At 56.1% G+C, this 16,503-nt stretch overlaps 1 protein-coding gene across 8 annotated transcripts in view; it reads right to left on the reverse strand.

Annotated features, from left to right (window-relative positions):
* OSBP2 (oxysterol binding protein 2) overlaps positions 1 to 16,503 on the reverse strand; it is a 191,020-nt gene that overhangs the window by 22,013 nt on the left and 152,504 nt on the right. For all 8 annotated transcript variants that reach the window (XM_053206344.1, XM_053206343.1, XM_053206347.1 and 5 more), the window contains one exon: positions 10,208 to 10,464. In XM_053206344.1, the coding sequence (XP_053062319.1) occupies positions 10,208 to 10,464 (257 nt within the window). The remainder of the gene's footprint in view (positions 1 to 10,207; positions 10,465 to 16,503) is intronic.

The raw sequence follows: 16,503 nt of genomic DNA on the forward strand, positions 1-16,503 counted from the left end.
AACACTGCAGGGGTGCCGGCCGACTCTGCCGCTGGCCCTGGCAGCTTGCTAGGCCCTGCTGAGCCGGGTGCACCGTGCATGTCAGAAGGAGGCCCAGTGCTGCTGGAGGAGGAGCACCCTTGTTTCCCTGGGTGGGCATAGGCATGGGGCACACCGCTCCAGGAAAGCCCCTTGCCGGGTCCCCTGTCCCGAGACTGAGGCCCAGGGAGAAGGGGCTGCCCCAGGGACAGGCAGGATGGGCCCCAGAGCCATGCTTCCCCCATAGAGCCAGGCCTGCATGTCTTGGGGTGAGGGTACAGAGGCCTAGGCTGTGCCACACACACGGCCTTTTTATGGGCAAGACACACAATGGGTGCCTCAAGGTTTTCTGGGTTCTTCTCGGTCTGTGGGTGCTCTGCCCCGTGGCATGTTGCCTGTCCCCCTTCCCCAGATTGGCCTGGCAGCGGCACCACGCCCCTTACCTCCACCCTTGCCCTCCACCAGCACCACTCCTTCATACCTGCCACCGTCACTCCCCGGTAGCCCTCTATAGTTCCTGTTGCCATCTCTCTGTCACTGGGCTTTGACACTGATGGGCACTTTGATATCATGTAACTGATGGCATTTAAAACAAGACTGGTAAAAGAGCCACAAACCACAGTATAAAACAGTAGCCAGAGGTCATGGTAACTACCTCCCACAAATCCACGTCGGAGGACTCTATGTGGCCCTTGGGCTTTCTGGCTACAAAAGCAAAGAGGGAGAGATGATCATAGTGCAGAGATGAATTAGACTCCCTATCTCCCACCCCTGATGTTCTGATGTTCACGAACTCGAAATGCTTTAGAAGCTACCATCTTTTCTTCCAAGAGAAAATGGAATGTTTGGTGTATTTTGTGCAATAGCTGACAGCCTCTTATAGACCTGGCCTCCTATCCTCTCCAGACTCACCCCCCGGAGCCCCATCCTTCCCCACTCACATGCGGCCCATCAGACTCCTAGCTCATCTGCAATAAATGAAATGCCCCGGTCACTGTACGGGCTGTGGGGAGTTCATCCACCCCTTCCACCCTGATGTGCCTACCTGGTGTCCATCCTCAATTCCCAAGGTTTCCTCTGCCACTGCCCACCTTCTCCAGGCCCCATCCCAGCCACGCCGTAGAGGGAGGCAGGTGCTGGCCTGGCCCAGCTGCCCTGGAATGCTGAGCTGGTCTGTGCACTGTGCATTCACTAAGCTGGATTAGGCCTGGGGCCTGCTGGGGGGCTGGCTGGGGGCAGCTTCCAGGGCCCAGGGAGGGGCCTGGCTTACCCACACCCTGAACATGGTCACATTTCCTCTCTGCCACAATTCTCAGAGAGCTCGGGCCCAGCCTTAAGAGAGGTGCCCTAGGCCACCACGAAGCCCCCTCCCACACCGTACATGCTCTTAAATGAAGCAAGGGACGAAGAATGGACAGAATAAGGAGGCTGGCCTCTTGGGCCGTGGTGTCCTCATGGGAAAAATAGAGGGCTGAACCCCAAGACTCCTACAGAGTCCCTGATTTCATGGCCCATTGGGTAATTGCCCTCTGGGTGGAAACAAGGTTCCAGTCTCCAAGCCCTGCCCCTTCCTCCTACCCTCAGGGCTGTTGAGAGGGTGCCCGAGATGAAGAGGTGCGGGGTCCTGCAGGCAATGCAGTTCTACCTCTGTGTGGAGGGTGGGGAGCCTGCTGAGCTGCCCCAAAGCAGAGTGAGGACCAAAAAGCCCAGGACAGAAAAGGCAGCCTCCCAAACTGGGGCTAGCTCTGCTCAGCAACAGGCTGGGGGGCCGGTAGACCATTCCTTCCCACGAGGGGCTCTGCCTTCTCAGAAGCCTCGCCTTGGTGAAGGGGGCTGTGAGGCCTGCCCACCTGAGCCGTGTGAGCTCCAAGGGGAGCTGCTACCGGTCCTCCTGACAGGGATCCGGGGGGATGGACGCCGTGTCTCTGAGCTAGAAACCTTTGTCCAACTGTGGCCAGGAGGAAGGAGGACAAACTCTAATCGCTTTTGTCGTCCCTAATCCTAATCCTGACAACGATCTCACTGCTCCCCAAATATGGGCGGGTGAGCAGGGCGTGGGGTCAGCCAGCCTGGGCCCTGTGCCTGTCCTGCCTGTGGCCCCAGGCAGCCCCTCAAGCTCTCAGAAGGGTCTGCAGAGCTGAGACCCTGCTTAAGCCTGGCCCCTGTGCAGTCACTGCCCTCCTAGATATGGGCTTGATGAAGGAGCCAGGGGACTGCTGGATGCTGGGGCAGGTGGCCCTTGGGCTCATGGAGGAGGTGGGGAGATGGGGCAAATGCCCAGAAGTTCTAGGCTGAGTGGGTTCCTTGGGTTGACAGGGGCCAGCTTGGTGACTGGCTCTGTATCTAGCCACCAGCGCACAGCAAATTCTGGTAACCATGGATGCAGGGAGGACAGGAGAAAGGGCCGCATTTCCACCTGCAGCCAGCCAGGACCCGCCAGATGTCTGACTGCCATGTCTGGCCTGCAGGCACCCTCAGGCTTTGGGGCTCCCAGGTATCTGCCCCCCATGCTGCTGGGGCTGAGGCCGCCCACCCACCATCTACCCCACCATACTGGTCCTCACATGGCCAGCATGACTGTAGTCTTGCCTCTAACTGGCCTGTCATCATAAAAGTAGCAAACAGGAGGAAGTCGTGCAGACTCACAGTCTCTCTGAGCCACTCTGCATGTCCAGAAGCTCACACCTGGGGACACACTGAGGTCAACAACATCCCCCCACCACCCCGGCCTCCCACCAAGAAGTAGTAGGCTGTCCTCAGTACACACATCCTAAAGGCAGGTAGGGGAAATGTTGAGGTTCACGCTAGGCCTGCAAGGCTCAGAGGCTACTATAGCAGGAGACACACAGCCATCTCAGGCCTCCAAGACCAAGAGTGGGGACCTCTGGAGCTAGGACAGTAGTGCTGGGCTAACCTGGGGCTTGGGAGTAGAGTCCCCCTGGGTCAGGACCAGCCAAAATGCCATGCTGGGTGTTCAGCACTGTCCTGGCCCCTGGAAACCAAGCCTCTCAGCGGGGGCTGGGCCAGCCACCTGCCTGTTCCCGCTCCTCATGCAGCACTCAGAATAGACCGTGCGACTCACACAGGGCCGAGCCCTTCCCAGACACCGAGGGGACGGTTATGGCTTCTCCTTGATGTGGCTCACTCATGGCATTGGGGAGGTAGCTTTTCACTTCAATTCAAACTTTAAAATAGTCCTTTCCACATTCAAAATAGTTTACCCCTTGCACACAGGAACCAGCACCATCTGGCCGTCAGTTTGCCAACCGATTTTAAACAGTTATGGAATCTATTTATATTCATCTCCCCAGGCCTCAAATGAGCAAGCTGTCAGGAGCAGAATAGTGGTCAGCTGGACAGGAACCTGCCCACGGGCCCCAGAAGGACAAGGGAAGGCAGCTCCCCTCACCACTGCTCTGTTTGGGTGGGCGCAAGGACCCCTCTGTGGTCTCCAAACAAGGCTGAGAGAAGCCTCAGAGCATTTCCAGCACAAATAGTTCCGATCTGGGACTTTATTTCTGTGGTGCCCCAAATCTGAGTGCTCTGAGTTGCTGCATCTATATCTGCATACATCTCCCACCTGGCCCTACTTGCCCACCTGTCCCCGTCTGCCCCCACCTGTCCCTGCCTGCCCTGCAGTTTGCTCTTACAGCTCCCTTCAACTGGAGTTGGGGGCCCACTCCCTCCCAGTCTGGATGTGCTGAGTGCCTCCCTCCACAGGCTCTCCTGCGTCCCTGCCGTCAGGATCCACACCGTCATCCTGCTCAGCCAGCTCTCCGGCAGGCAGCAAAGGGTGTCCCTCGTGAGCCTCTTCCTTCCTCGGTAAACTGAGAGCCCCAGAGTGTGCTGTCTCGTCAGGCCCTTTGAGGTAGGCCTGATGGGTAACCATCTTCTGTTGGTCAGTACCACTTCCTGTCCCCATTGGGCACTTTTGGTCTTTGGTCTCCCGTGGGGCTCACCCACTGCCCGGCTCTGCTCACTCGCTGGTTGCACAAAACTTGTTTCTGGGAAAGGCCCTCCTGCATCCTACCTGAATCCATGGGACTGACCACTGAGTCCATGTCTAGCATTGTGAGGGTGGAGGTGGGGGTCAGACAGCAAGGGCCACCCATTCCTCTAGTGGCCCATGCCCACACCTTGCAGTTCCCTGAGAGCCCTGATCTCTCCCTTCACATCTGATCTGCTGGCCCTACCGTCAACACACAAAGCAGCCGGGCTAGCCACGCCAGCTCCTCGCTGCCCCCTCCAGTCTAAGCCACCACCCCACCACAGGGGACAACAGGGGCCTGCTAAAGGGGCTCTAAGCACCTGCCCCTGCCTTGCCTGTAGCTCATTCTCCAAGCAGCAGGGGGCTCTTGCTAAAATGTGAGTCAGATCATAGTCCTTGGCTGTGGGCTCATTCAGAGTGGAAAGCACAGTGTTCTCCATGAGCGCACAAAGTCTCCTGTGAGTGGCTCTGTCTCCCCAGGCCTCTCCTCCATGATGGCCAGCACTCACCCCGGCCTCCCATTGCTCCAGACCTGCCTGAAAACCCAGAACTGGCTCTTTCCCCACCTCCCTCCAGGTTCTGCTCCCCTCCCCTCCAGCCAGTCAGTGCCCGGGACCTCCCACCCCACCCCACCCGCCCATTCTGTTTCCTCTGAAGATCTTTTCGCCTCTGACATGCCCTATCATCTGCATGGTTACATCTTCCCGAGAGGATACAGGTTCTATGAAGCTGGGCTTTGTTTCCTGTGTGCCCAGGGCCTAGACCAGGGCCTGACTGAATCACGGAGGGATCACGGAGGGCCTCTTGTGCCTCAGTGTCCACCAGCAGCTGTACATCGCCCTGTTGCAAAGTGCTCAGTGGGTGCGAGTCAGGCTGACCTGAACTCATAGCTCCTAAGGGCCATGGGGTGGTCACGTGGTTGGAGGAGCCAAGTCCTGGGCCCCAACAAGAGTCACGAACTCTGAGGAGCTTCTCACAACTCAAGGGTGGGGGCTGTGTCAGGAGCAGTCTGCCTTGCTTGGGGGCAGCTTCCACACTGCGAGGGCCCGGAGGAGCAGCCAGTAGGGAACAGAGGCTGCCAGCCCACCGAGGGGGCTCAGCACTGGAGGAAGTTGACACCGGCACCTGCCACACAGCCCTCAGTGCCTTCTAATTGGACTGTGGCTGCCACGGCCCAGAGGAGGAGCTGTGAGCTGGTGGCATGAGGAGGTTCCCAGGGCTCAATGGCAGGGAAGTGGGCCGCATGCAAGTCACAGAAACACCATTTCCCCAGCCAGGCTCCATTGTCTGGGACCTGCAGATAGAGCCTGCTTCCACAGGCCGGGGGAGGGGAGACTGGCACTCGCATCACTCCAGGCTGGCTCCCTGGAGGGTCTCTTCTGCAGGGGGCAGGGGCCATGAGGCTGGAATGCAGGGCTCAAGGGCAACCCATGGGAAGCCCAGGTCACCCAGGAAAGCCCAGGTATGCTGGGCCTGGAGACAGGTGATGCACTTCAGCCCTTGTGCACAGACCCCACAGCCAGCACTGGGGACTGCCCAGGGGCCAATGGCTGTGACTCCAAGTGCTCATGTAATAGCCAGGCCTGCCACTCTTGGGCAAAATGACTGTTCTGGGCCTTAGGGGGCACCTGAATAGTACAAATGACGCTGACGACAAGGAAGCCATGATGACACCAACCTCAGTGGCCACTGTGAGGAGCAAAGTACTGGGAAGAAACTGGGGCAGGCTGCCACCTTCCTGGAGGCCCGCCCTACAAGCCAGGACACTCTGCTTTACAGCAAAGATAAATTTACAGGAAAAGAGAATGAAACTGGAGTTTATTCTTTTCACTTTATGGAAACTAACACCCAAAGCATGAGCTACTAATATGTATTAATTCAATCATTTTCCACCTTAAACCGTGTGACCAGCTCAATGCTAGTACACCAGGCACATCTTGGTTCCCAAGAGGGATGCTGTACAACAGGTGCACTGAGGTTCAAGACTCCTCCATCTAAGAACCAAAGTCATTTAACAGTGCTGTGAGGCTCCTCTGATGGCAGGCTAATCCAGTTACCCAAACAGTCATCCATGCAGGGGGCTGCTGAGCTGCCTTTGATCAGACTCACAAAATCCCCCACCAGGGAGTTCTGCCAGGAAGACGCCATGCCACCACGGCTCCTACATTCTCACTACCTGCTTGCTCTCAGTCATTCGCTGAGGCTCCAGGACTCCGGGCACTGTGCTGGATGGGGAAGGTCCAGGGCTTCTGACAGGATGCCCAGCCCAGCAGGAGGATGGGCAAGATGCTGCAGCACAAAAGTCCGTCAGATGCTGTGGCCCCACAGACAGATGTGGCCACTATTCACACTTCCCTTCCCTGCCTGTGAGTGACTTTCCTCACATGTACAGGCCCCACTCTGTGGCCACTACATTTGCAGGTGTGCCCTGGCACCCAGAATGTATAATTAGCACCCAAGGGTCACTCTCTTGGTGGGCTGTGGTCAGCTGGGCTTGAGCTCACCTTCCGGCTGACCGTGAACCTCCCCAGCCCTTTGCCAGGCCTTCTACACACTTGGCCTTCAAAAGTGGGCACGTGAGCTGCTATCCCTGCAGCTCCTTGAGAAGGTTGCACCCACATGTGACAGGGTGTCACTATGTGAGTCCTCTGGACTGTGAGCTCTGGGGGTAGGGCGGAGTCCCTGCCTGGCCCAAGCCCTGGGAAGGCTCAGTGGGAAGCTGCTCAGGTCTGGGTTCAATTCCCAACAGGCAGGACTTTCCTAACTGCATGAGCCATGTGGTCACGGCTTCACTAGGTGATAAGAAGAGTGGAAGGGGTTACCCTGAGTTCACTGCTGTGCTGCGGGCCAATCTCTGAGTCCTAGCAACCAAACCACAAGTAGAGGGAGGGAGGCTGGGGCTAAGTATAGCCCTCCTGTGAAAAACGCAGTTAGTTATGAATTAATTTCATAAAGCACTGTTCCTATTTCTCTGTGACCAGGCTGGGTCATTTCTCTGCAAGGTGGAGTGACAACGGTGGCATGGGGCAGTGACACATGGTTCTGTCTGCCAAGGGCTGGGTGTAGGGCCTACTTTCTGACTGACCTTGTTCGAGTGGGGAAATGGAACAAGAATGGCTTTGTAAATGGTGAACAGCAGGCAAACATGAGATGCTGCTACTTAGAATTTCTTTTCTGACATGACACCCACTGTGGTTGGAACATCACATATTAGGTGTTCCCACTGGGCTACTGTTGGGGACACAGGTGACTTGGGATCTGGGGGCGCAGGGATGCCTGGGTGGCTCAGTTGGTTAAGTGTCCGACTTGGGCTCAGGTCATGATCTCCTGATGTGTGGGTTTGAGCCACACGTCAGGGTCTGGGCTGACAGCTCAGAGCTTGCAGCCTGCTACGGATCCTGTGTCTCCCTCTCTTTCTGCTCCTCCCCCACTCACATTCTGTCTCTCTCTCTCTCAAAAATAAACATTAAAAAAAAAAAAAAGATCTGGGGGCACAAAGCCTGGTGAGGGGGAGATGTAGAGTAACAGGGGAAACTCTGCACAGTGCGCTCAGTGAGGCACAGCAGTGCCCCTAGGTTCCAGGGGGTTCAAGCCAGAGGAATGGCTTTCCTGACAGGAAGCTTGGAAAGTCTTCTGGCCATGGTAACATCCATGTGGGGTTCTGGAGGATGAAAAGGGATCTACCAGGCATCTAAAGGGTGGAGAAATTTCTAGAAGGTACAGCATAGGCAAAGGCACAAAGAGGTGGAACACTGTGATACTGTTCAACCTTCCTGATCCAGAAACTTCCTCTGCGTGTCCTGTTCCCTCAAACACTTACAGAAAGGGCCATGCTTGACTCGAGGTGAGTCTCACTGCGCCTGGGAGCAACGGCACAGGAATGGGCTGTGTCAGTAACCACAGTTCCTGGGGTCTTAGGAATTGTCCAGGGAGCGCTCTCTCCACCCTGCTAGGAGCTGGGCTTGTGATATCAGTACCCTTTCCCAAATTTGAAAGAGATTTAATTGTCCCTCTGACTTTTCTCCTGAAGGCTGAACAACTCCAGACTCCTGGCCACTTTGGGGAAAAGTGAAGGCGACACAGCTGATCCCTCTCTATGTGGGAAGGGAATTTAGACATTTGGTGTCTGACAACCGTGTAAACTGCGCTCCCAGAGCTGACTCGGTTCCTGCCAGGTGAGGCAGGAAGCATCAGGAAGGGTCCCCAGTAGAAACACGGGCCTCTGTACCAGCCTGGGCTATTAGCACAGCCTGTTGGGGCCAACACCACACTTCTGTGTGCACCCCCCACTATGGAGGTAGATGGGAGAGGTCCTCACATCAGCTTCATGCTAGCAGGTGGGCAGAGCCCAGCCGGGAGTACAGCTCTTGGTCACTTGGGTCGACTTTCCTGGTGCCAGAACTGCAGTCTTCTGTAATCAACCCTAGGGGCTTGCTTCCCATCAAACAATTCATTATGCACTTATATGGCAAACTGTTTTTATGGCTTCCTAAATACAGACAAGTCTCTGATGCCTGATAAAAGATTGCTATTAAAGACGTCAGTTGAGAAGTTCATTATCTGGGAAAAGCCAAAACTGCTTACTCAAGACAAAGCGGCTTCACTCTCAGGAGGCGGAGAGGCAGAGCCAGGGAAGCCTCACGTGAGGATGGCTTCTAGGATGGACGGGAAATACAAATGTACCATCGTCTCATTAAATGCTTAATATCTGTGCCTGTCGCTGGAAGAAGTGCAGTGACCCAGACCCGTAGAGTCTGGGGGCTCTAAGAAGGCCAGCTGGCCGAGAGGGTTAACACAGGAAGATGACAGTATGACCAATGATGGGATTAACCCGCAGGGCGGCAGCACGGCTGTGGCCCAGCAGCCTCTCAGCAGGCAAGCACCAAATACCCCTGAACGCTGTGGACAAAGGTCTGCACTTGCTGAGCTCAGGGAGCCAAGCACTGTGGATGCTGTGCCTGGGAAGAGGGGCGCACGTCCTCAGCCCCAGGCCCCAGGGTACAGATTCCTAAGGCTTCCTCCTGCACCAGGGGTGGCTCCAGTGGCAGGGTGGGTGTGGGTGGTGGATGTGGTCTACTCGCCCCAAATGGACTGCCCATTGTCCCAGTGAATCAGGCTCGGGGCAAGTCTCTGATGCCCCGGGGTCTCTTTTGCCCAGGGGTCTTGGCCTGCAGTGGGCTCCAGCCTCCACCTTCCCACCCTGCCCTGGATGTACAGCCTAGTCCCAACTCCTGACCCTGCTCTGGTATGAACCCCTTGATTTGGAAGCTGGATCCCCCATCTGGCGCTTGCTGGGCACCAGTACTGTCCATTGTCTGTGGCCAGCCTGATGGTCTGCCTGAACCACCTTCTCTGGACATGGGCCGCCTCCTCTGAGGTGGCCTCCATTTCTCCACATCTCCCCTTTCTGGTCCCTTTGCCAATATGCCACCCTGGTTCTGATGTGTTCCTCCTGGGGGCTGTCCCTGGGAGGAGGCTATTGCAGTGAGACCTGTGTCTGCATGGGAGAGGCCTAGAAGAGCATACACATCTCAGGGAAAAACTTACCAGGCAGAAGGGAGAAGGTCCCAGAAGCACAGTTAAGCATTATATTCTCTGCCACTATGAAAAGACCCTCCCAGCTCCCAGTCACAGCAATGTGGTTTCTAGAAACCCATGGAAAGCAATGACCCCCAAGGCTGTGCCTCTTAATTTACAGACTGTGGCTACTCATTTGGCTACTATCAGGTTGGTATGACCCATGATGGCAGGTTCATCTTTAAGCTCTTCTGGCTAAAGGAACCCCCAATGCCCGTCTTCTACCCGCGTACATGCCCCTGTGGTTACTGGGTCCTGATCCTGTTACATCTGAGTGGTGAACTAGGGGAAAGAGCAGTAGCAGTTGTTGTGGGTCAATGTGGCAGCTGTGTCCCTAATGTGTGGGCAGAGCCACCTGCTCAACTCGGGCCCTGGGCTTCCTCAGCTAGGCCCGAATCACCTGCAAGCCTCGAGATTCCAACCCCCGCTCTGGTTTCCACCAGACAATCACAAAGAACACAGGAGGGAGCCAGCTTTGGGAAATGACCTGAAGCCACCAAGAAACGGAGTCAGGGTTTGTCAAGCACCCCGGCCGCCCACTCAGGGACTGTGGTGCTGGTGTCGGGGAGCCGCTTCCCTTCTGGGGAGCCCTGGGCCAAGGCAGTGATGCCAGTGGGCACTTACATTGATCATAGCATTTGAGGTGATGCGGAAGAGGGTGGCCCGTTCATTCACAGCCTTCAGCTTCTCACTGCTCTCGTATGGGATTTTGAGGCTGTCCAGCTCACTCAGTGAGCGCTGGAGGGCGGCACCGTGCTTGGCGATGAGGTCATTGCACGTGCTGAGGTCGTCCAACTTCAAGGAGAGACTCTTGATGGTGCTGTGTAGCTCGCTCTTGTCAGCTGGAGAGGCAGTCTCGTCGTCTTCGTCCCCAGAGTCATCTGTGGAAGGAAAACGAGTCGCCATGGTTATTAACTGACCAGCACAGCACCAAGGGGCCTACATGGCCTGGGCCCAGGAGGAAGGAGCAGATAGAGCCACTCAAAAGAGTGCACTGGATGGTGCCAGCTCCTGCTCCTGGCCAGCCTTCCAGGGCAGGCACAGGCCCTCCTGAGTCAGGGGGAGGGGATGCAAGGGGAGACCAGCTCGATGGACGAGGCCCGGCCTGCACTTTGGAGGAGAAGGCCTGCAGGCACCCGCCTGCATGTGGGGCACCAGACCCCTAAGCTGCACCTTACAGGCCAGGGTGGACTGTGCTTGGTGGAGAGGTGGGGGCTGTTGTGAGGAGCAGCTCTCGTTGCAGACCAGGGACCCCGGATGAAGGCAGGCTCCTTTCCCTACATCACAGGCTCAGCCTAAACTGACCCACACTTTCCTGCCGGCCTCACTTTGCTCTCTGCCCATGCCCAGCCATGCCCAGCTGCCCCCTGTTCCCTGCGACACTTGAGTGCTCATGCTCGGGGCCTGTGTCTTTACAGCCTGAAACCTCCTCACACCTCCCCTACCTTCTCAGAGGTCTCACCCCTACCCAGCCCCAGCCCAATGCCACCCTATCTTCAAAGCCTGCCTGAAGACCCCCCAGGCCATACTCCCCTGCCCTGTTTCTGCCCCATGTCATCTTCCCACAGGCCCCACCCAACTCCCCTGCAGTAGCCGGGCCCCTCTCATTTATCAAATGTCTTTCTGTCCAGACGCTGGCTGTAGCATCTCCATGGCCTTGTCAGGCGAGGGACTATACCACCCCCCAGGGACAGACAGGTAGCTGAGGACCAGAGAGGTGAAATCATGCCCCAGGCCATCCAGCTAGTCTGTCTGCCTTTACAGCTACCTTCTTCATGCCAGGCTGCTGGGGCCTCTGTGAGTGGGCCAGGCTGGTGCCCACTCTCCTCTGTGCCAACCCCTCTCACCTCTCACAAAGCTGCCCAGGTGCCCTTCCTGGGAGTCCGGGGTGCCTTGGAGCCCAGCCCACTGCCAGCCCTGGCTGTGTCCAAAGGGAGGCGGGGCTATGGGGACCCCGAGGGGGGGCACTGCAGTGGGTGGGGTAGGTGGGCAGCTCGCCTGGCCCCCGCTGCTGCTTTAACAGACGGCACGGGACAATAAAGAACCCCGAACCTGTAACTCCCAGGGGTTTCTGAAATGCCTTTCTTCAGAAATAATCAGCACAAAACTTTTTTTTTTTTGTAAAGGAAATCTGTAACCCAAGATACAAAATTAAAAAAAAAAGTATACTGTGACAGAATAGAGTTCTTCCCACGGCAGGCAGGGTGCGTGGGGGTGGCCACGGCTGAGTTACTGCTCTGAGCATGCCCTGAGCTGGTGGCAGTGCCAGGACAGCCAGCAGCGTGGGGCCTGGATGGGTTGGAGGCTGGGGTGCAGTGTCCACTGCAACCCTGTCCCTGCTGGTCATGGGGGCTAGCGGCCAGCATCCAGGCTTGGGGCAGAGAGGGCTCTCCCTCTGCCCACCACAGCCAGCCCAACTACAGCGCAGAAATGACCCAGTGTCAGGAGACCACACGTGCTGGGTCAGTGTCTGGACCCTCGCTTGATCAGTGTGAATGCTGAGCCTCATGGTGGTCAGCAGACAGTGAGAAATGAGAAAACGTAGGTTCTGAGACACCAAGCCACCAGTTTAGGGCCCTGCTGTCAAGGGGGCAGAGCCGTTTCTGAATCCAGGTCTGTCTGGCTTAGAGCCTGGTCTCTCAGTTACAATGCAATCTCCTGTCACCTTTCCAGGTTCAACATGTCCAACAACCAGATTGGTCAGCCACCGACCTGTCAGAACAGCTGCAGTTGTACGCTGGGAGGGGTGTGTGGGGACACGCTGGCTGCGGGTCAGCCTGAACGGGACCCTCTGTGCTCTAAGCAAGAACTGATGAGAGGCATGACTAGGCTACTTCTGAGCATCTGTCTGTGTGGTGGGCAGAGGTGGGTAACCACACCTCTACTTAACTCGTCGTTATGCAGTACACCTTAGTAAGCAGCTCTTAGGGTCCAAGTTCAGGTCCAGTGGCCGGGGACACGAGGATGTACTTGTTCTGCTCCCAAGCTGTGAGCTGTGTTGTTCGGGCAGGGATGGGAAGATTCTTGGGTCAGCGGTTACTGACCAGCACAGTGTGTTCTATGGGGATGGGCAAGGAGAGTCTCTCCCAGAGGGACAGTGAGATCAGGAGAATGAGGGAGGGAGGGCGGGTGTGTGGGCAGGGCAAGAGGGAGGGAGGGAGTGGGTGAGTGACGGAATGAATGATCTTGGGCTTTTCACGAGGCCCATCCACAATTCTCAGTGGCATGCATGGAGGTAGGTCACACACACCAGTGTAGTGTCTGGAGAGAGGCATGAGCAGCAGGAGTGAGGCACTGAGGAATTGACTGGAGAGGGGGGATGGTAAAGGGCCTCTGGCACAGCTAAGGAGCCTGGGCCTTCATCCCTTGGCAAGAGGGAGAGTGTGGGCATTTAAATAGAGGTCCCTGGGAAAGATGAGATGGGTGGTAAGTGGCAGGATGAGCAGACTGAAGGGCCAGAGTAGCCACAGGAGGCCAGGGGTTGGAAAGAACAGGACCCCTGAGCCCAGCCCAGATGTGCTGACGGCAGCACCCACCCAGCACCCACCGAGCCCCAAGGCCATGACCATCTAGTGATGGCCGCACTCCCAGGCAGTGCCCGTCCCCAGCCAGTCCTCTAAGAGGAGCGGGTAGATGTCACTCAGAAGCTGATGTGCGGCCCAGCCTCTCGCTTTCCCACAGGGTCATGGCTGTTCAGACACATTCCTGAGCATAGTGCTGTGAACCCCCACCCAAGCCTGGGTGGAAGCAGAGCTGAACCAGGAAAGGGACTCTGCCTCTAAAATGATGAACCCTGGGGCACCTGGGTGGCTCAGTCAATTAGGCGTTTGACTTCGGCTCAGGTCATGATCTCACAGTTCATGGGTTTGAGCCCCTACGAGGGGGCTTTGTGCTGATAGCTCAGATTCTGCTTCTGCTTCTGTCTCCCTCTCTCTCTGTCCCTCCCTGTTTGAATTCTGTCCCTTTCTCTCTCAAAAATAAACATTAAAAGAAATTTTTTAAAAATGATGAACCCTGACCATGCTGAGTCCCCAGGTCTCAATTTGGGGTCAGGGGTCCTTGCAATGAGCAGACTCACACTGGAAAGAGATATGAAACTCATTATTAGAGATGTAAATAAAACTAATGTGATACTAGTCAAGTTAGAAAAAAGAATGAATGGTGCTGGATTAGCTTAGGCTTTCTGAAGGATAAACTGGCAGATACCCATCAAGAGTTCTGAAAATGGCTCTTCAGCTTCTCCCTTTCAAGTTTTTTTTTTTTTTGAGAGAGAGAAACAGTAGGGGAGAGGCAGAGAGGAGGCAGAGAGAGAGAGAGAGAGAGAGAGAGAGAGAGAGAGTGAGAGAAAATCCTAAGCAGTCTCCATGCTGTCAGTGCAGAGTTGGATGTGGGGCTTAATTCCATGAACCATGGAAATCATGACCTGAGCTGAGATCAAGGGTTGGACACTTAACTGACTGAGCCACCCAGATGCCCCCCGCTTCTTCCTTTGATGGGGGCACTCTATTGGTGGGGATTTGGTCCAAAGGAAGGCAAACACTTGTATGCACAAGGTTGTTCAGGCCTATGGCTCTCAAGTTTATGGTCTTGGACTCTCACGCTTTTTATGACCCCACGTATCCCCTCTGTTCAGTCCCCATCTCCACAAAACAGCAAACACGAAACCATCCACAAATGTAACATCCTATAGAAATTTTGCAGTTTTGTATATTAATACAAGAACAGCAGGAACTGAAATCTAGGGCCAAGTCAAAGCCATGCTCCTGGGCACAGAGGGCCCCCTTGCCTGCCTCAAAGCCCACGTGAAGGCCAGGATTTAGTACGCTGAGCAGTTCTTGGGGGTGGGGGCTGCCAGGTTGTCCTGGGGTGGTATAAAAATGAGGTGGTCAGAGTGAACAGGCATGAATGCTGCTTTGTGTGGCTGTCTTCCTTCTCTGAGCCTTGGGATCCTCGGGTGGACAGCAAAGACACCAACACCCACCTCACAGGTCTGGGATGCAACTGAGTGTCAGGTGGGCCACATCAGGTGGGATTATCCCCAGCGACAGCAGCAGCCACACCAAGGGGATTTCTGTGCACCTGGCCTGGGAAACGAGATGCAACGTTCGGAGAAGCACACCCTGGTTTTCATGTGGTGGCTGAACCCAACGCCCCTCCATGACCTTCTAGAAAATGCTGGTCCTTTAAATGGAGGTCTACCTGAGCACTGGGAGGGTGAAATGTTTTATCAGCCAGGACCCGGTGCCGACCTGGGCTCGGCCCCAGCCGAGTTTCAGTGGAGACTGGGAAGGAGCCAGTGGATCCCTAGCAGGTGGTGTCTCTGCATAAGGCCCAGGGGTTAAGCCAGGAGTGGGGGACTGGGGGTGGGAGAGCTGCACTGCTGAAGTGCTGAGGCAGGGAGGGAGGCCAGCGGGGCAGGGATGTGGCCCCAGGCTCAGAGCTGTGGTGGCACCTTCTAGGGCTTCTCAGGGCCGCTGTGGAGAGCATCAGAAAATGTCCTACTTTTCTGGGCCCCTCCTCAGCTGTTGCTTTGTCTCCATTCAGAACAACTGGTAGAGCTTCTGGGGAGGCAGACTCTGGCCCTCAGATAAAGGACAAGTGTCTAATGGTGAGGGTGGCCCAACAGGACAAGACGAGGTGATGGAGGAGCATGGCTCCCAGCCTTCACTGTCTCTTCCACTCACTTCTCTCGTTTTCTTCACAGTTGCTGTCAGCTGATACAAGCATGGCAAGAGCATTCTGGCAGCCTCTTAGGCTGTCGGGTGAAACAGGATGGTTGTGGCATGGCCAGGATAAACCCAAGAAGGCAGACTGGTCCACGAACTCCGTCCAGAGCATGGATGCTTTTCAGTTGTGCCCATTGCCTCCAGGCCATGCCTTTGCTTTCAGATGGGAAAACTGAGGCCCAGAAGGAGAGAGGTGCTTGGTCAAGGTCAGATGCTGGAGCAGCAGCAATGGCAGCTGTAATTTGCTTTGACTGAGCCCCCAGTCTGTCAGATACGGCCTAGACCTTGGGCAGGCTCTTTCCAAGTGGCTAAGGTGCATTTGTTGAGGGCTCAGAGCCTGGGTTTTTGGGCAGATGATCCAGATACCTCTCCCAGGAGGAGAGTACATGGGGAGCACTGCTGCTATCAGAGCCTCCTCCCCAGGTGGTGGGAGGCTGGCCTCTGATCCCATGTCACGCACAAGCTGCTGATATCAGGAGCCACAGCGCTGAGCGCGGGCACTCAGGTCTGCTGGGGCAGAGTGCTGGGGCTCACTTTTTCTCTCAGCACAGCCTGAGGGTGGGGGAAGATAGGAGAGGACAGGGGACTGCCTTTATTGGGCAGCAGGTGCGAGCAAAAGGGCCAGTGAAAGGACCCCGAAGTGCACATGGCACCTGTCCTTAGCTTGGTGAGGATCCTTCTGCCCATCCTTCCTGTCAAATCTCTATCCCTTCACGGGGCTCATCTTTCCCCTTCTCTCCATGCACTGTCATGCTGGCCCTGCAGTGCCCCTCACTGGCTGCCTCCGCCAAGCTCCCTGCAGTCAGTTGCTCTGTTTCACTCATTTGGCTTCTGGCTGGCTCTGCGCCTCGCTGGTGCCCTCCGGAAATGCTGCATGAGTTGCACTCAGACCCAGCTTGGGTCTCAGCAGCTCAGGAAGCAAGGTCTGGAAGAGGCAGCTTCCCGCAGTGATGAAGCAGCTGGATGAGATGGCAGCATCCTATCCTTGTACCCTTAGCACCCTCATTTTACAGGTGAGGAAACTGAGGCTCAGAGCAGGATGGATCCTATGTGAGTGGCAGAGTTGGGGTGTTACGTCCCCCCTGCCCTGTCATCATGGCCATTTTCCACCCCTCAGTGCTGGCCACACTGCGGGGATCTCTGTGCATCGGGCCTGGGAGATGAGCAGTAAGGCCAGGAGAGACACCCTGGCTT

The sequence above is a fragment of the Acinonyx jubatus genome, chromosome D3 (assembly GCF_027475565.1).
Source record: "Acinonyx jubatus isolate Ajub_Pintada_27869175 chromosome D3, VMU_Ajub_asm_v1.0, whole genome shotgun sequence".
Classification (NCBI taxonomy): Eukaryota; Metazoa; Chordata; class Mammalia; order Carnivora; family Felidae; genus Acinonyx; species Acinonyx jubatus.